This window comes from Bombus flavifrons, chromosome 16 (genome assembly GCF_040668555.2).
Source record: "Bombus flavifrons isolate JBK064 chromosome 16, iyBomFlav1_principal, whole genome shotgun sequence".
Lineage (NCBI taxonomy): Eukaryota > Metazoa > Arthropoda > Insecta > Hymenoptera > Apidae > Bombus > Bombus flavifrons.
The window spans coordinates 6,640,460-6,661,652 of NC_138457.1; the positions used below are offsets into that span (position 1 = coordinate 6,640,460).

Sequence of the window (21,193 nt, forward strand, 5' to 3'; positions counted from 1 at the left end):
TTAATATTATCAGAAGCGAGCGAGATATTCCAGGTGATGCAGTTAGGTGGATTATCCTGAATTTGTAGAAAAATGGTAAAATTTAGCAAATATTTGAAGGAGCATACACCGTGTCACACTGTATTTAGAAACCTTAATCAGTCAATAAAACAGAGTTATTTGATGAAAGTGACTAACTCGCGGGAGAGTGGAGTTAAAAAATCCTCATCTCGTTTAACAAGTCGATAAATTCCCCCTAAAGAACTATTCACCGTAAGGGAGATCTTAATTACGTCGAGAAGTTTTCCGGGATGATAAAACGAGACTCGACGACGTTAATTCAACAAACGACCCCTCTATGTTGTTTCAAGCCACCCGTTGGTTTGCTCACCCATTTCATTTCCGATATAGCGTTTGACGATTTCAAGATGAATATTTAACCAAACATAACCTAAAAATCAATCATCTTCCGAAGTACTTTTCTTTCTTCCTTTAAAGAAACTAGAACTTTCTTTGGTTTTCAGTTTTCTAGATAGGCGTATAGTATCTGGCTGAAGGATTGCGAATTGCTACGAGGAAAAACACATTTAACCAAACATAACCTAAAAATCAATCATCTTCCAAAGTATTTTTCTTTCTTCCTTTAAAGAAACTAGAAGTTTCTTTGGTTTTTAGCTTTGTAGACAGGCGTATAGTATCTGGCTGAAGGATGGCGAATTGCTACGAGGAAAAACACATTTAACCAAACATAACCTAAAAATCAATCATCTTCCAAAGTATTTTTCTTTCTTCCTTTAAAGAAACTAGAAGTTTCTTTGGTTTTTAGCTTCGTAGATAGGCATATAGTATCTGGCTGAAGGATGGCGAATTGCTACGAGGAAAAACACATTTAACCAAACATAACCTAAAAATCAATCATCTTCCAAAGTATTTTTCTTTCTTCCTTTAAAGAAACTAGAAGTTTCTTTGGTTTTCAGTTTTCTAGACAAGCGTGTAGTATCTGGCTGAAGGATTGCAAATTTCTACGAGGAAAAACACATTTAACCAAACATAACCTAAAAATCAATCATCTTCCAAAGTATTTTTCTTTCTTCCTTTAAAGAAACTAGAAGTTTCTTTGGTTTTTAGCTTTGTGGATAGGCGTATAGTATCTGGCTGAAGGATGGCGAATTGCTACGAGGAAAAATACATTTAACCAAACATAACCTAAAAGTCAATCATCTTCCAAAGTTCTTTTCTTTCTTTCTTTAAAAAAAAACTATAAGTTTTTTTGGTTTTCAGTTTTCTAGATAGACGTGTAGTATCTGGTCTAAGGGTTGTGAATTGCTACGAGGAAAAGCAATCGATATCAGAAAATTATAGGTTATAACAATGGATAACTCTCTTTAAAAACCTTGGAAGGAAGGTTTAATTTTTAATTCATGTTATTAATATCGGCAGATGCGTGTAGCAAGTAGAATTGAATTATGTAATCTCGTAGCTGGTAGCATTTTACATAAATATAATTATTTATATCGTTAATGCTATAATAGGCTAGAAAATGAAAAATTGAGTGATCTACGGAAGCAACCTACTCTTACCCTATACCAACGACCCCAGTTAAAGATTAATAATTCATTCGTTTAAAGATCGCCAGGTTTACAGGTGCATAATTAAAATCATATTAGGTCCGGATGATCATATATTCATGTGGAAAGACCACGAGGTATGTAAATTCCGCTGTATTAATTTTTTAACGCTGCATCCTACGTGAAGACCTAAACAACCGATTCAAACTAACTTATTCAAAATTAGAGGGAAAATAATGACTCTTGGCAAAGATAAACTGTACTGAATGTAGAAATACTTTGCTTAAAAATTACAAAATACTAAAATGCCAAAATGATCATAGGAATAACTCTGATCGATTGTAATTGCAATTTGATCTGAATCCAAAGGAGGAGCTCCATTATTAAATGACCAAATTATATTCGCTGTTGACGACAAGTAGCTGTTTCGTTGACCATGTAAATATTTATTGCTATTATTGGTAATTTAATGCAGAGACCGATAACAAAACCGCCTAGTCCATGTTCAGTTGATCCAGATTCGTTTCGAATTAGGTCATGTGTTTATAATTAATTTTGTTTCGAATTACAAAGCTTTGCAATTTACTTTATGCTTACTTAAATAAAGCGGATAAATCGGTCACATAATTATTCCATCGGAATTATAGATTCCCAATCAATCACCATCGTGTTTATGGTTATGCTTGTTCGAACAAAATTTTGGCTACGTACATATAGCTGGTTAAATACATTTCAAATTATTAATCGTCAGCCTGGAAACAGCTTTTAAAAAATTTCCAAATTCGCCTTCGAAGGATAAACCGCACAAGATTTTTGCTATTCGATTGGGAAAAAATGTTCTTCCCTTGATTCGAGCATTTTGCAGAAAGATTTCGACGAAAGAGAATCGTTAGCAGTAGGATCGATAAAGCCCAGGATAAGACACGTTGAAAGGAGCAGAAGTGAATAGATGGGGCTTCCATGGCTGATTAGGTAATAGAAATTTAATACGACTCGGACGTCGTTCGTCCTTCGTCTTCCAGCGTGCATTGATTTCAACTGATACATTGGAAAGCTTTCAGCTGCCTCTGCCATCCTACTTTGTCTACCGCACAGTCAGATACATCTACCGTTACCACTAACACGGAGACAAAATTATTCACGAGTCTCTAGATTTGCTATTTACTGGATGGTCAAAAAATTCCAATGACGCAAAGTCCAGTCCAATTTCTGAGCTCTCAGCTTTCCATAAACAAATACAACGCGATACAAACAAGTTCTAATAGCTTTTCGTAACACAAAAGGATTTGTACCAAAATCGATTACGAGCAAAAATGTTAAGCAGCTGAGAGATTCCGTCGATTGAACGCAGCAAAGCGAGTTAAAAAATGATCAGAAACAAATTAAAGCGACAGTGGAAAATGGGACGAAGCGAAAGAACACCTGCTCGCGCTACAAACCCCAACAACGGCTTCTTCAAAAATCGCGCGACGGACACCGAACGATCCAGGACTACTGTAACGTAATCGCATGGTTCAGCGACTCGACTAATGTAAACTCGGCTTTAGGTTCGAGAATAGAACGAAGATGAAAGATTTCGGAAATAAATTTTCGCTTTTTCTCCGTAGCTAATAGAAACTTCATTTCTGCAAGCGCCACGTGTTAACAGAGTCGATTAACTGATCGTAAGGAGGAGTAACACCCATGGAGACCCATGTCAAGAAAACGTGACGTTAGGCGAACTTCCGAAAACCAAGATGAACCAAACACGTGTAAACTGTCTTGTCTCGTGAAAGTTCACGACCACCTGTCCATTAGCCTGACAACTTGCAGTCACGTTTCAACAAGTCGCACACGATAACTCCATTTAGCTAGAAGAGTTGGCACGGTTTCCCATGAAACAATTTTCTCTCTTCGCGCGATACGGTGTTCGAGAAGCAGCAGCACGCAGCTTATGAAAGTTCAGCTTGAACATTCCCCTGGCGAAGTGAAAACAAACTGGAGCGTCGAAGAAACAAGCAACAACAGAAAGTGTTATTCCTCTTCTCCACGGGGGCTCGAAACAAATGTAATACATTTAAGAATTTTATTACTCCGCCTCCTCTGTCTTTGCTACCCCTCGCACGTTTTTCTTATCTTTCACATATTTTCTCCTTCCTTTTTTTTTTTTTTATCTCTTTCGTCTCTCCTGAAAGACAAACTGGTATCTCACGAACCCTGGTCCTAGCACCTACCATGTCTCAGAGATTGGAAAGCTTGGAAACTGAGTTCTCCTCTTCCCTGGATTTAAGAGGAGATTTAAATTCTTTATACGATACTCTTCGACTACAATTCTTTTCCCTCAACTATGATCTACTGTTAGAAATCCAGATGGTTCTGTATCAACTTTTTGGGACTCTGTGTGTTCAATTGGCGATTGGACTCTTTAGAAATTGTCTTTGCCAGAGAAGAATCGGAAATTTGCATGTTTCAATTTTCTTTCCTCTTTTCTGTGTTCAATAGTTTGCACTCCGAGTTTGTATTATTCGTTAATTAAAATATCAAATAAATTGAAATTTTGATTATTAAATAAAATTAAAATATCTCGGTATTTATATTGGGTTGGCAACTAAGTGATTGCGGATTTTGTAATTACCACCTAATGACAATATCCGCAATCACTTAGTTGCCAATCCAATAGTTACTATCGCATATTTGTATCGTTGGTCGTCATCGAGGTCCACTTGGAACGTAGTACTACGAGTTTCCCAATGTATTTTTAAATTTGATTCATTACATATTCAGATTTTCAATAAATGAAATTTAACTTGTCGACGGGCAGTATAACAGACTGTAGACAGTCATCTACCATACATCACAATTATTGAGGTTGACTGACAGAGGAACGAGTGGATGAATTAATAATAGAAAAATATATTGAAATAAGTATAGGTATAAGTATAAGTACAGGTATAGTGTATGCTGATCCAAAAGAGTGTTGCAATACAATAGAAGAAGATTGATTGGGAGCACGTTTATATATTTATAGCAAAGGACACTACTAAAAAGTTAACATTGTAGCTGTAGCTGAAGGCTACAAGAAACAGTAATAGAAATCTATTATAGCTCTTTTCTTTCTAGACCTTGTAACCCAAAACAAAATTTATATTCAAAGATACAATAATATAGACCTCTCCTTATTTTCAATTTTTTTCACTAAATTCTATTTTCTTTTTAGCAACGGTCTCCAGGTCATAGATATATAAAAGAAAGAGGATATAGAGTTTTTCTTCAAGTAATTACTTCAACAACCATATATTCCAACTACAAAGCGATGGATTAACAAATAAATTAGCCAGAATCAATTGGATGACGTAACAGGCTAATCTCACCAACTAGAAACCCACCTCTGCAAATGAATATAACTCTTCAACATAAATGAGATTCAATCTATGCATCTCTCTTCCTTATGTAAATTACTAAAATTTACTAATTTACTAAATTACTAAAATAATACAAATACTTATGCAAATTAACAAAATAGAAGATTCAAATACTTTAAACCATCCTATCATTCATCAACAGCATCACGTCCTAATTCACCATTCTTCCTAATTCCAGAACAAATCCGTCTTTCCACGTGGACATAACTGTTTAACACAAATAATCGTGGTCTTCTCCATGTGGTCTTAAGTTATAGAAGATCCAAAGGTGTTAGACCCTTCTGGCCTCCATTGCTTCAACCATTCTTCATCCAAAGCATCGTGTTCATCATCCCCAATCCCATCATGTTCATCATCCACAAACGGTAATCCAGTGGAACGATTTGATTTACAGGGCGAGGTGGCTACCAGGTCTGTAACCGGGTCCGTGAGAAGCACGCGAAGATGGGCCAGCTTGCGACAGCACGTGAGCAACAGCGACGGTGGCAAGCCGAAGGTAGAGCTGTTGCTCGATCCCCCGGGATCCAAGTCCTCGACACCATCTTCTCAACCGCATACACCCAACACCCCTCGAACTCCTCATACACCGCTGAGGAAATCCAACTGGGAAGTGATCGAGCACTTCACTGGCGCGCCACGTCCCTCCATCATCACGGTGAGCCCTTGTACAACTGGAATTATATCTAAAAAGGTAGCTTAACAGGTTCAATGAGAAGTTCTTCAGTGACACATGTTGCTGTTATTTTCCTTTTTCTTTTTTTTTTGTGTATTTCTGAACAATTTAACTGGTACGTTCTAGCCATGTTTCAAGTGAGATCTAAGATAGTAAATAAATTTTTTTTTTTTGTATTTCTGAACAATTTAACTGGTACGTTCTAGCCATGTTTCAAGTGAGACCTAAGATAGTAAATAAAGTATCTTTTTTTTTTTTTTTTTTGTTATGGAAAGTAGAGATTCTTCCATATGGAAAATGTTAAGTCAGAAGATCCTGCTTCTATCTGAAATGAATTCTTTCGTTCCTAACGTCGATAATAATAGAACAGACCCGAGTGCAATCGATCAGTCAGAGCGCGTTGTTCAGAATATGGTTGAAATCTGAAAGATTAGAAATATGTCGTCTGATAATCGTAGTGCGAGTTGGAATCTAAAGAAATTTCTGTCTAAAGGAAGAAGACTAGTATTTTATAAATAAAAATTCGACGTTACTCTTTCAACAGCTCAATATAAATACATACAGTTTGATACAACTTAACATAGTTCATCTTCCTATTGCTCTGCATTCTCATTGATCCATGTACATGTGCATGTGCATTTACATATACACTCACACACCCAACCTTATTTAATCCCCATTTTCTATCTCAAACCTAATCCAATCTACATCTATATCACCTGTATAGATGTATTAGCCTTGGACTGGGTCTTTGATTAAGGGATTTGAATATACAGATTCCACAAAGTTTCATAATTAGAAGCACTATCTGGCTTGTAACTATTATATGTATTATTATGCTAACTATGACATATATCTTTTCCTTTTTTATATATTGCTGAGGTTGACTCATAGAGGAACATGTGGATGAATTTGTAATAGAAAAATATACTGAAATAAGTACAGGTATAAGTACAGGTATAAGTACAGGTATAAGTACAGGTATAAGTACAGGTATAAGTACAGGTATAAGTATAACTTGTATAGATGTTAGCCTTGAACTGGGTCCTTGATTAAGGGATTTGAATATACAGATTCCACAAAGTTTCATAATTAGAAGCACTATCTGGCTTGTAACTATTATATGTATTATTATACTAACTATTACATATATCTTTTCCTTTTTTATATATTGCTGAGGTAGAGGAACATGTAGATGAATTTGTAATAGAAAAATATACTGAAATAAGTACAGGTATAAGTACAGCTATAAGTACAGGTATAAGTATAACTTGTATAGATGTTAGCCTTGAACTGGGTCCTTGATTAAGGGATTTGAATATATAGATTCTACAAAGTTTCATGATTAGAGATACTATCTGGCTGTTAACTATTATATGTATTATTATACTAACTATTACATATATCTTTTCCTTTTTTATATATTGCTGAGGTAGAGGAACATGTGGATGAATTTGTAATAGAAAAATATACTGAAATAAGTACAGGCATAAGTATAACTTCTATAGATGTTAGCCTTGGACTGGGTCTTTAATTAAGGGATTTGAATATACAGATTCCACAAAGTTTCATAATTAGAAATACTATCTGACTGTTAACTCCTTGGCTAATAACCACGAGTTTGTCTGATGGTAAAGAATTTGTGCCATAAGTGAAAACCACAAGTCTAAAAACACTATTTGTCCTCAAACGTTGTTTATTATTTCACAATTCCTTTTGTAGCCTCTAAATATACATGTCATAAGAACTATACATCTTTCACCAGTTGGGGCACACGGCTGAACAGACGAATGCCACGTTCTTGCTTACTATGGCTGGCGCGATCGGCAGATAGCGCGTAGGCCAAAGGCTTAACTATTATATGTATTATTATACTAACTATAGTGCATGCTGATGCAGATCCTCACTCTTACAGTGTTACAATACAATTGAAGAAGATTGATTGGGATCACGTTCATATATTTATGGCAAAGGGCATTACCAAAAAGTTAACATCGTAGCTGTAGCAGACGGCTACAAGAAACAGCAATAGAAATCTATTATAGCTCTTTTCTTTCTAGACCTTGTAACCCAAAACAAAATTTATATTCAAAGATACAATAATATAGACCTCTCCTTATTTTCAATTTTTTCTTTCACTGAATTCTATTCTTTTTGTAACAACGGTCTGCAGGTCACAGATAGGTGAAAATAAGGTGTAGAGTTTTTCTTCAAGTAATTGTTTCAACATATATATCTATATCCATATTGATTTTTTCCTTTTTCAGTGACTATTTCTCCTAAACTAACAACACTTTCTAATTCCAGAAACCCAATTTGTACCCGCGTTGTGACATCGGGAAGGGCCACTACAATAAATTGTACTCTGCTTTTTGTCGACAGATGAGCAGGGGATCAGAGGTGGGAGTTGGGCTTAGAACCGGGAAAGAGCCGACACAGGAGGCGAGCGTTAACGCGACGATAACTCAGCCAGCGAGGAAATGTGCGCTCTGCCGTTTTTTGAAGTCGCTGTGCGCCTCTCACCGCTTCAAAAACTTGCAGGTAAACACCTGGACGAACAGAGTGAAAAGGCAATTGGAATAACGAAGCATCCTTTTTGGCCGTCGTTATCCTTTTTGCCGGGGAAAATTCAACCTCCGACCTTGCGATGGAAATTCTCTCTCTCTCTCTCTCTCGAAAGAGAAAGAGAAGAAAAAGAGAAAGAGAAAGAGAGTTGTCCGATCGTGTTATTGGAAGGAAAGCACAGCAGTATCGGACGTTGCAGAAAATCTGCACGTAAAACGTACATAAATTTACAAAAGTGCAGCTTCTGATACGGAACATGCGCGAGCTGGACAGAGCTACGACTGGACTATTGGGTTGGCAACTAAGTGATTGCGGATTTTGTCAGTACCACCTAATGACAGAGTCCGCAATTACTTAGTTGCCGACCCAATAGTAAGGAAACGATAGTAGGAGAGGGAAACACGAGACTGTAGGTAGCGCAAAGTTAGGAAAATTAGGTATTACGAGGCTATAAGATTATGCTAAAGACAGGTGTAACGCGGTATCGATGTAATACGATTTGCGTGCTATTTCCACCACCATATCGATAGTCCGAGTAAGTGAAAGACGAGTTACAGCAGAAATAAGGAATCGGGGTATTTTCGTTGCTTGTTAGAACATTTTGAAGCATCCTGTACATCAAACATTTTTCCAATCTGCTAGATAAATAAAAGTGTGAAAAAAAAAAAAATACGACGAATAACAATGAACTACAATAGCTGCGTTAGTTGAAACCACTAGACCCAACGAATTTCGAACGTTCAAATAAAACAACCAACGAAACAGCTAAAAAAGTAAAAACAATTAGAAAATTGTTGGAACTGCGAAAATTGTCGGAGAAAATATAGGAAACAGAAGTAAAACGTTGCTCGCGATATAGAGACGATCAGTGACAAGGTGTGGTTGTTTTCTGACTAAATTTCAACCACTATAGAGTAATGTTGCAGTTACCTAAATAGGAAAACATGAAATCGCGCAATAAGTTTGCGCGGCCAGAGAATCTGAAACTGTACGGGGCTGTTCGCAGACAGTTGCGCAACTCCGGTGCTCGTTCCTCTTCCTTCCTGCCATTTGGAATCGAATCTGTGGCGAGCGATTGAGTTGCCATAAATTCGCAACTCCAGTAGAATAGTCGTGAAAATGGCGAAAAGTTTGACGACGTGGTTTCACAGCCGCGAATTGAATTCGCGTTGATCGACGATTTCAATAGCATTTGCTTCTTTCCTCCTTTCGACGAAGCTGCAACGATGAAATTATCGATGGTTCAAAATACATAGACGTGATATTACGTCGAGGAGTTTTACGCTTTGAAGCGTTTTTCAATGGAAATAAAAAATAATTAAAATTCATAAAATTGCCATTGCACGATGATTATTCGGATTTTTAAGGTCGGTATTTGAAGTTTCTTTGCGGAAGATTCGATGCGATTTAGATATTAGAAAGTCAGTGAGAAATAGTTTGCGTGTTTAATTTTTCATTTTTTCATTTTTAATTTCTAATTTCTAATTCCCGATAGCCACTGGAAATCGAATTAATTGACAATTATCACGTTCTAAATTGTATCTCGTTATTTCCGGAGAAAATTCGTCGATGAAACTGTCGTTGACCAGAGTTTGAATATAGACACGTAACACTATGTTATTTCCCTTATGCTACGCTTCATAACGACTACAGTCAGTGCTATATTCTGTGTCGTAGATAGCATGGTATCTCTTAATTTTACTTTACCGACCGCTAGCGATTCAACAGCACACGCACGTCCGACCGGCATCTCAGGCGCAGATTCTCCCTGGCGCCGGCTCTGTTTCGGTTTACACTCTCCAATACCGTTCTTTTCGTCCATCGCGAACGGTAAGTTTTTCAAATTGCTATAAAACCGTGGCAGCTTACGAAGCAACGCAATTGACGCAACTGAGCAAGGTACCTTAGTATTAAATAACAAATTACTGCTCGAATAATGAGAAAGATTGTCGGTGACAAAAGCTGATTAATAGACTATCGGTCGGTAAGCGTCGGCAATAAATACCGATTAATCGGCGATCGATCGGTAAGCGTCGGCGAGAAATACCGATTAACCGGCTATCGGTCGGTAAAGTGTTAATTTTCAGAACAGTCGTTCGTATTCCTATCGTTCCATTATTTTTTGCTATATCAACGGTGTTTCATCGAATTTTACTTTTTGATTTTCTTAAAGTAATGCTATATAACGTTTTATTAAATACAACATTTATATAGAACAGAACAACTATTTTATATATAACATAATAACTCCAAGTATTAACGAACAGCGCTCTATTCTCTCTTGCACATCTCAAACAGCAACGAATTTATTTTGTTGCATATCCATTCGTTCATTTTCTCTTCCTCTCTTTCATTCCTCGCTCGTACAATGCAGATGTGCACACATCTATTTTCTAACATTTTCTATCTTCTTTTCTCTTTTCTATTTTCTTTTATTTAAAAGAACACCCGATAATAGAATCGTCAGTGGTTGGGACTTAACCCTATGCACTCCTATGTCGACTGTGACTCGACATCAGTTTTTATCTCACGAGCTCCTTTGTCGAGTCTCACTCGACGTTCTTTCAGTCCCACCTTTTTTTGTGAAACGTGCGAAAGAAACGCAGGAACTCTGCTGCTGGGAATTGTTTCAAGATATATCATACACTTAAAAACTACAAAATTCAATAGAGCGAATAAAACTGGTTTTTAAGTGAATTTCTTTCCTCCTTTATTTATTTAAATTGTCTTATCTTTTAGTCGAAGTAAATTTCAAATAAAACGCTCAAAAACGTTAGGAGCTGCTGGTAACGAAATTGAAATAAAATTCAGAGTGCAAAGGGTTAAGAATCAGATACACGGTACGATAGGAATTCTTTAAATTTTCAGCGCAACACAGCATCGAACTTCCCGTTGACTGACAAATATTACAATTGTAATGGTATTCGGTTGGTAACTAAGTGATTGCGGATTTTGTCAATACCATCTAACGACAAAACCCGTAATCACTTAGTTGCCAACCCAATATTTCCGAGTTGCTTTTCGACGAACATTCGACGGTGAAACGTTGCGCGATCGGTTTCTAAGCGTCACACAATTGGCAAAAAATCACCTCGCAAGCGAAACAGATGGTGGACGTTGAATCGATCGATTATCAACTCGTGACGTTTCAATTTTTCCATTTGTGGATCGAGGGGGGAATTAGTTCCAGCGGACCAGGATAATGGAAAATACGCGTAGCACGTCGTTGCAGATTATAAGCACCGATGATCACCGGTTCCGCGAATTACAAAATTGTTTATTCTCATGGATGGTCCTGCTCTTTCATGTTGCTGCTCGCGTTTGTAGCTCGTGGCTAAAAATCGCTGTTTGCCCGCCGGTGTTCACCACCAGCACCGGATCAGATAATCCGGTTGAAATCGCTGCATTATGAAACATCCGCGTAATTCCTCTCTGCAAATATTGTCCGACGACTGTGAACCTCGTGTTACATTCTGTAACGCCGCTTTAGCTTTTGCTTCGTCACAGCACGATGAATCCGATTACGGTGCACACCTTTTCCTTGTATTCTTCTCTTCTTTATATTCCAGCGGTCGATCAAAACGATAACTAGTTACCATGCAAGCTGATATTTATCGCGATTTAGGTTACGTCTCACTGAAATTTGATCCGCGTCACGCAGCTACCTAGCTTTCTCCTTCCAAACTCGATTTCTGCCGCGTCTAAGTTACATTTCAAACATTGGGTTGGCAACTAAGTGCCACCTAATGACAAAACCCGCAATCACTTAGTTGCCAACTCAATAACTTTCGCTTACATCAGCGAATGAAACATCGTTTTCGTTACACATTAATTTACACATTAATAATTTATCAATAAAACATTATTCACTTGACGTGTATTGAATTTAATTGACGTGGATCGTCTTAAGTCAAAGAACAATTGCACATGTAAAGAAATTGCGTTAGGTCGAGTACTATGCGATGCTACTGCTGCAGTAGCGCGTCATGTTACTAGCATCTCGTTGATGCTATCGAATGTTCTCAATGTTACAAACGCGTTGATATTTCCTGTTTGTCAAAAGTGTCGAGAACGTAGCATCACACCGATGCTCCAACATTTCCAAAGTTTCTCGGACATGCAGCGTCGCGTCAACGCTACTCGGGTCAAACTGACCCGAAACCGTACCACACGTCCCTAGCAATCCGTTTCCTTCGGTTACGCCTGCTTAATCCGAGCTTCAGATCGCAGCTGATCCTCGAGGCTCGAGAGCTCTCGATCCCTGACGCGTACAGCTTACGTTTGACTAGAGCCAGCTTCCTGCTCCACAGTAAATCTTCGTTCTGTCGTGCGATAGGACTCCGATGGATAACACCGACGTGCAATTTCCACGTCAGATTTCGAGAAAACTAAGCAACAAAAACAACTGAACACTGTTCTACTTTATATCTAATTTATTATAATATCAGGTTTCGCATAAATGGAAGGATGCCTACGATGCGACATAAATTTGACCGAAAACAAATTTAGAGATTGAAAGCTAATTTACATTTGGCCCATGTCGTATGTATTGGAACAGAATTAGACGCTGTTTCGATTGCCAGAATAAAATCGAAGGCTTTCGCAGTCGAAAATTATTAATACGAAGCTATTAGATTGGCAACTAAGTGATTGCGGATTTTCTCATTACCATCGTATGATAATTAGATAATTAGATGGTAACGACAAAATCCGCAATCACTTAGTTGCCAACCCAATATGTTCTCAGGGTACGATATACCGTAAATCAAGCAGAATTTTAATATACCGAGCAATTAATAAAATAGGACAATGTTCTTGAGATCTTTGCACGATAGAAATTGACAAGCTAACTGCATTCCTTTTGCACAATTACGTTAACGTGGTACTACGTTTGCCTGAGTTATACAAGTTCCTACGACTCTTCGCGTAGTCTAGAATGATAGTAGTTTAGTAAATTTTAGTTTAATTAAATTTGGTCACGTATTCCGGTCGAAATTAGCGCAGCCTTGGGCCACAAGAAGAGTTTCACTTCGATAGACGATTAATCAAGGAAGAAGTCTGTGTTTTTCGTTAATCGAACACCAACAGCCCCGCAGCTATCTCCAGGTATCTTCTTCGACTTAGGAAACTTAGACGCTAGCTGGCAAGCTCTGTAGCAATAGCTTCTCTTCCTCTTTTGATACCTCGTATAAACCATATCACCTTACGCGACAGATACAAACGTTTAGAACCACTGTATCGCGTGAAAGTCTTGGTAGCAACGACGATATTCCATTCTTTTTATATATATTGGGTTGGCAACTAAGTTATTGCGGATTTTATCATTAGATAGTTGTTGAGATATGTATAATTGTCTGTGCTGGACTGAGTCAAATGCGTAGTAAAGATGCTTGTATGTGAGTGTCGATGTGTGGAGGTGTGTGTGTGTGCGCGGCGTCCGAAAAAACAGACGACTGTAAACTAGTCAGTCGGTTAAGAGTCGGTTAAGAGTCGGGTATGGAAGAATGTGGTGAGACGCGTGCAAGTATGTATCGATGAATATATAAGGAATCGTCCATGAAATAAATATATTACTATTTTAATATGAATCGTTAGTGTAAATTTAGTGTTCCTATAACATTATTTTCGGCTTCAAAGATCCACAATTCTCAACAATAGTAATGACAAAATCCGCAATCACTTAGTTGCCAACCCAATAAAACGTTGAAAAGAATATATCGGGAAGTTGAAAAGGATGAACCAGGAAAAGATTAAAAAATTGCTGCGAATTCAACGGATTGGTCGTCTCGAACGAACGAACGAATCGGACTGTCCATCGTCGCGATTTTCCATTCTCGTCGGAAGCTCGCTGACGGATAATTTAAAAAGCAGGAAAATTTTGCTGGAGACAAATTTTTAGCGGCATTTACTCGCGTTAGAAGCTACTAGGTCTACTTTGTCTCTTAAACAGTTCGAAGAATACTTTGAAATATCTTGATGAATTTTGTAGCATGTCCTTTCGAACAATCGATGCGATTTCGCGATTAAACAGTGTTTCTTCCGAGAACAAAGGCCACGGCGTTCGCTTGAAATCGCTTTCCAAGTAAATTTGTCCGAACCTATGGAACTGATTCGGGGAAACGCTAAAAACCGGGGAAATGAAAGAAGAAATAAAATATAAAAAGCAATACCGCGGGATTAACGGCGAGGCAAGCGAATGAAACAAAGAAAATGGAAAAGGAGGAACGACAATGGCGCGGCGTTCCACTGGTTTATTTCGCCTTTCAATGGCCCGCCACCAAGCTTCTCTCACTCACGATACTTCCGTGCTTCCTTTGATTTCACGCATCTCTAATTCAGCCAACGGTTCCAAGTAATTCTTTAATCCTGTCCGGCCTTTTTCCTTTTTGTCCAACTCCAGCCAGAATTCGACTCCATCTCGATCGAATAAATCGATCGTCTCACGCTCCGATGCTTCGCAAGCTTTCGAACTCTCGCGAACGATCGTCCAACTGGGAACATTTTCCTGGCCATCGAGGGATGCACATCTTCGCGAGAAATATTTTTCGAACGAACGCTAAATTAGTTGCACACTTGACTGTCGACGTTGTTTTAGGAGATTCACTCGAAGCAACGTCTGTCGCAAACGCGGCGAAGTATTGCAACGCTTGCGGAGTAGACATTGTCCGGAAAGCCCGATTTTCCGTACGCGGCATAAGGACAGCTCGGAATATGTGAAAATTACTGAAAACGAGTGACACATGCAACTCGACTTTCAACTCACGACTACTCAGCTCGACTCTCAACTCACGACTACTCGGCTTGACTCTCAACTCACGACTACTCGGCTCGACTCTGAACTCACGACTACTCAGCTCAAGATTACTCAATCCATGACTACTCAACTCAACTCTCAACTCACGATTCTTTCAACTCGACTACTCAACTCAAGACTACTCAACTCACGACTCTTTCAACTCACGACTCTTTCAATTCAAGACTACTCAACTCAGGATTACTCAACTCAAGATTACTCAATCCATGACTACTCAACTCGAGTCTCAACTCACGACTACTCAACTTACGACTACGAAACCCGACTCTCAACTCACGACTTGACTCCTGACAATTCGACTCTCCACTCACGACTACTCACAACTCATGACTCCCCCACTTGTTTATGGTTCACGCGATATTTCTTAGGCCATTTGTCCACGATACTACAATATAATATGTAACATTAGCTATAGAAGATTATAAACAATCTTTGGCAAATTTACGGTGGAAAAGGTTGCTTCTAGTTCCTAATCTTTTCAGGAAGTAAATGTGTCAGGTAAATGTTTGAGAAACGTTGAAAGAAAATTACTTGTTCCTGTTCCTTTTTACATTTTAGGTTGAAATGCTGTATCAACGCTACTTTCTCAGGATGAACCAAAGCAACATGACGCACGTTCTCGGTTTACTAGCGGGGCTGGCGTTTGCCCTGGGTATGCTTCTGATGCTGAGACTCGTTGTGGAAGACAGCCAACAATTCCTTGCCACTTTAGAGAGGCCAGAAAACCTGTCGCTAGCAGTGACGTTGGTCGTCTGCGTCGCAATTTATGCTGGTAAGTATCAGAAAATTAAGAGACAGGGTACAAAATCCACCAAGAGTTTACCACCAAATCATTGGACAAATCTTTGGCGCGAGAGATTCCCTAGCCGTGCGAAGACTTCTCCGGAAACAAAATCCAAACACACCGTGCAAAATCTCCGCGAGTATCGCGCAAATAAAATCTGGAAATTCAACTTGGTCAAATCTTACTGCCAAATTGTCGTTGTCCAAATATGATTCACATTTCACATGGACCGTACGAAAATAGATTCCGCTGGTGCGAACGAAAGCGTGAAATCTCCGCAACCGTCGCCGCAGGACAGCAATTTTCTTCGAGACGAACGATCGAACCTGAATTTTATCCGAAGGGTCAACGAGATCGTTTTCCACGTTTTCCGTCGCTTTCGTTTCAGCTTCGGTTGACCCACTTGCGCCGCTTGAATGTTAATTAAAATTTCCTCGGCAAACGTTCTGCCCGCGTGTAACGAACGCATAGTTTCAGCAAAGAGACAACAAAACCAAAGAGGGTTGCGAGAAAAGGTGGGGGAGGAAAAAAGTATAAAAATATCAGAATGCCATCGCGTCCTCTTACGACAGCGCGTACGTGCGTCGTAATAGTCGTACGAAGCACGTGTGCATCGTCGCTGACATCAAAGGTCGAGCGGCGCATCAGATTTTCAAAGCGGTTCTCCACGAGCAAGTTTTTTTCCATCTACTTTCGCAACCCTTCGTCTCTGAAAGCGGCTGTTGCCGCTCACGAAGTTCCAACGCGAGCGAAACGGCCACCGCTAACTTCATCGGAAAACTTATCTGCGACACGTACTTGCACCTCATAGGGGAAAAGCTCTTAGCAGTGAACTGTTTCTGACGAGTATACTCGTCGCGTCATCGTACTCGGTATATCAAACGGAACAGCCTCTTGCAGAGATCTCTGCATGATAGACGACGACCCCATCGATCACGAGGAACATAGCGACGACCAGTTACGAGGAAAATACCCTGCTACGCGTCCTGACAAAATCCTCGCAATCGTCTCAGTCGCTTTGTATTTATCAGACCAGTTTAATCGCTGTGGCAACTAAGTGATTGCGGATTTTGTCATTAGGTGTTAGTAACAAGATCCGCAATCACTTAGTTGCCGACCCAATACAACGTCGAGCTACACTCGTGGTACGTCTTTCGGGCCAAAAAGCCGATTAATAGGCTATCGATCGGTAAGCGTCGGCGACAAAGACCGACTAATCGGCTATCGGTCGGAATGCGTCGCCAACAAAAACCGATTAATAGGCTATCGGTCGGTAAAGTGTTAAGAAGATAACAATGAAATACGAAATACCGTGAGTCGTTCGTAGCGTTCAAATGTGCTGGCACTTTTTTAATTAAATCGTAGCACAAGCGGTTAAACGTTGCATACAGGGCACAGACTAACTGATCCTCTGGAGTTCCAGCGACTTGTCGAGTTTCCTTAAATTGCAGCCTTGGTAGCAGCGATATCCAGGCCTGGGATGAACGAAATCTGGTTAGCCGGCGTGAGTGGAATAGTCCTGGTGACTCTACTCGCGTTGCAAGTGGTTTTGAATGTACATCTGGCGCTCGGATCAAAGGAACATCGGAGCGGAGGTCCTTTGGCTGCAGTGTGGGCTGTGTGCTTCTTCATTTACATGGCGTACGCACTTCTGCCCATAAGGCTGCGGCACGCGTGCATCGCTGGTTTCATTTTCTCGCTGGCGCATCTGATCGGAGCGTTCGTCCTCTACCCTTCGCAATATCCTGCCATGATGGAACACGTGAGTGACATTCTGTAGCCTTGTAAATCCCGCGTTGCAATTGCTATTTTACACGCGCCTGGCTAACGCCTCTACCGGGCAAAAAGAATCGCGGCAAATTGAAACGCCATGTGGTGATCGGGTGGCACGAAGCAACTCTCATCGCGAGTTTTTGGCTCATGACCCCATCGTTGCGTATTTTTATCTCTTAGAAAGATCGTTAAACGAATGTTCACACAATGTAACAATATCCATCGTGATATTACGAAAAGCTGCAAGTGGCCAATTTCCTACGCATTCCACTTGCACGTTTAATGGGAAAAATATCGCAACAAGTCGAAGCACGACAAAGTTTCGTTTCTCCCATTTCTCCCTTGGGCTACTTAGGTAGTTTTTACAACCAACTTTCAACCCATTACAACGAAGATTAAAAGCTTTCGTAAAAATACGATGACCCAGGTGCGCGAGGATTTTCCTCCGACCTTCTTCGTATAATATTTCCTCCTCGGTGTAATATTCAGCATGTAAATTGCATACGTTAAGCAGACTTTTGAATTCCATCAGACAGTTGCTGGGAAATGTCCATTCTTACCGTTCGTCAAATATAACGAAATATAATAAATCGTCGCGTTTTTCCGATTCTCTTGGAATATTCTTCGCCGTCGAATGAATTAGACTGGAAGCGGATCGACAGACTCGGACTCGTTAGACTGCGGATTTTTACGCGGAGAGTTCGAAGGTTTTATAGGAAATTCGAAATCGTAACAATCCGCGTGATATTTGCAAACGTGCGAAACACTCGAACACTAAAACTATAGGTTTTAACGCTTAGCGATTGAAATAAGTTTCTCGCGAGATTCCATTTCTTTGATTACAAGAGAAAACCTACGAATTTCCACGAACATGGTATTCGTTGCGAGTTCTCAACTTTGGTTGCCAACTAAGTGATTGAGGATTCTCTCATTATATATATAATTTACTTTATTTATTTAATTTATATATATACATTGTGGTTGGTAACTGGTGGTACAAGCGGAAAGGGGGTGATTCTAGGCGAAAAAAGAAGTCGAAAATATAGAATAAAAATTGTTCGTTTGAGGCTTCGTTTTCGAGAAAATCGACTTTGAATTTTCGCTCGGTACGCGTGCGGTACGTTATAACGGGTCTCACTGTAGATCGTTGTTTCGATGGAAAAATTAAAAAAAAAAAATTAAAAAAGAAAATTGTTATTCTATATTGTCGACTTCTTTTTTCGCGTAGAATCACCCCTTTTCGCTTGTACCACCAGTTACCAACCACCCTGTATATGAAATTTGTAGTAGATTTCTTATTAACTCTTGCTGTATTTAATTTCATTATTCCCAAAATAAGCTCGATTTTATAGAAGCGATCGTCCGATTTACCCCAAGAATTTACGTTATTACATATATACATATCGACAATCGATTCTGTAAAATCGAGCTTATTTCGGGAATAATGAAATTAAATACAGTAAGAGTTAATAAGAAATCTGTACAAATTTTAGCTGGAAAATCGAGAATCCTAAATTACCGATCTTCTCTCGTGATCTAATCTATTCGGCAAAACGGCTGCCGGTAAAACAGAGCAAAAGTAAAAACATCGGTTGGCGGGTAGTTTGAATTCCATAGAATTTACATGCATACGTATATATATATATATATATGTCGAGTGTAAAAAAGTTGAGAAGCTCTCGAAGGCGAAGCGAACGTTTAGATGTGTTTTCTTTATGGAAAAATGGCTCGGGTTTATGGGCAAATCTTGAAGCGAACGTAGTAAATGGATTCAGTGTAGGGAACGTTACGATCACGACAGGCGTAAAGTTGGTAGAAATTTTTGGCCAAGTATCGACCCTTTGCTAGTTAATAATCTCTTATTAAATAAAGGAGAAAGCAAGACAGCGAAGGAATTATTTCGAGGAGGAAATTTAATGAAATTTCATTTCATTAAATTTGATTCAATTTCACATTATCGAAAAATCCAAGCACTCTTTTACTAGACATAATATTAGTATACCTGCCACTCTTTCTACTCGAGATACGCTTCTCTTGATTTTTCAAACTCGTGCTCAATCGTTGTAACATGGAGCGTTAGGTTTTAACGCCACGTCGATAATACGAGGCAAAGTCTACTGAAAGTAAATTTTAAGACACAGAATAGATGGTTCCAGCGCTGTGATTTTTCTGTCTGATTAAATCACAAGAGAAAATAATGTTATTATCTACTCGCTTAGTAATTTTATATAACGAAGGAAAATTGCAACACCGCAATTCCAAGCTACCTGCACCGTAACAAAATCCCTGCTTCGTGTTATTTTTATTAATTAGACCAGAGTTTCACATTTTTTTTTTTTTTTTTTTTCGCTTTTCATTATTATCCACAGTTTGAAATATAAAAGCTTATCAGCTTTATTCGTTCCCCTTTTGTCGTAACTTTTAACTTCGCTCAAACAAACTGATATTCCAAACATGTTGCAATTTTACTTCGATTCCGAACGCGAATGAAAGAAACGTGAGAACGTTTCTACAAATTTATTTATTTATCACATTGGCTTGCTTTTGCATTTCGTGCATTCATTTCGAACTTACGACCACTTCAAGTGGAAAAGTTTCAATTTTTCTTTCGACACTGTCAACTTTATCCAACTTTATCCAAAAGTGGTACAATTTTTCTTGCTCTTTGACTTTCTTTTTTGGATGATAAATTACGCTGAACTATGATAAATCATGCTCATAGGCTTCTTGGTTCTAGCCACGAGTTTCTATAAAACAAAGAAGAAAAAGGAGCAAGTGGGTGAAAATACAAAAGGAGCGCGACGAAATATTTGTCGCTAGGTGAAAGTTGTACTTCCGGCGATTGGAGTTGCCACGTAGTTTTCATCTGGAAACAAAATTATTGTATCGCTGACGCGGTGGGAAATCGCCTTTTCCTCGCCCTTTCCTTTCACACGTTCGCTGCAATTTGCCAAATTGTCGAGACTCTCGTTTTACGAAAAAGCCTTGGCAAATCTTTGAACGTTCGAGCTATTGCGCTTTCGTTGCCTTAAGCTCTGCCACTCGTGTGAACTTCACTCCACTTGTCCCTTTTTCACAGGTTTTATCGCGATTGAATAAAACGATAGAAGAAATGGGCAAAAGGTATATAGAATTTTTGGTGTTTTTGGTATTTTCACAGCTGTGCAATTCTTTTTACTTTCGGTGCTGGTAATTAGAAGCGAGTCCTCGGAGATGTTGAGAAATTTTTGAAATATCTGGGGAAAGTTGGAAGTATCGAAGCAGATAGAAACGTTGGAATTTTCCGGAATATCGATGAAATTGGAAAGAAGAAAATTTGTGGAAATATTGCAGTAGCTAGAGATATTGAAATGTTGAATATCGATAAAATCGAAGACGTTGCAATTTTGTTAGCATCGAACGAAATCGCATATTGAAATCTAGAGATATTAACAAAAATCAAGGTCAATTTGATTTTAGAAATATTCAGATATATTTCTGAAGAATTCTAAAGCTGAAAGCAATCAAATTTGTAATTGCTGTAGCAGTCAGATATGTTAAAAGCTGGGGATATTATAAAATTCCCTAAATTGAATAATATACAGTTATAAAAATTCTAAGAACATTGAAAAAATTAAATACCAAAGTCAAGAAATA

General features: G+C 38.8%; 1 protein-coding gene and 1 long non-coding RNA gene across 2 annotated transcripts in view; one reads left to right on the forward strand and one right to left on the reverse strand.

The window, feature by feature from the left end:
• LOC138188226 (uncharacterized) overlaps nucleotides 1-21,193 on the reverse strand; it is a 123,363-nt gene that overhangs the window by 25,864 nt on the left and 76,306 nt on the right. The window lies entirely within an intron of this gene.
• The window catches only part of LOC138188224 (adenylate cyclase type 6), a 93,950-nt gene that overhangs the window by 25,774 nt on the left and 46,983 nt on the right, over nucleotides 1-21,193 (forward strand). The window contains exons 3-6 of the mRNA XM_069129807.1: nucleotides 5,343-5,603; nucleotides 8,004-8,162; nucleotides 15,559-15,772; nucleotides 17,236-17,546. Coding sequence (XP_068985908.1) covers nucleotides 5,343-5,603; nucleotides 8,004-8,162; nucleotides 15,559-15,772; nucleotides 17,236-17,546 — 945 coding nt within the window. The remainder of the gene's footprint in view (nucleotides 1-5,342; nucleotides 5,604-8,003; nucleotides 8,163-15,558; nucleotides 15,773-17,235; nucleotides 17,547-21,193) is intronic.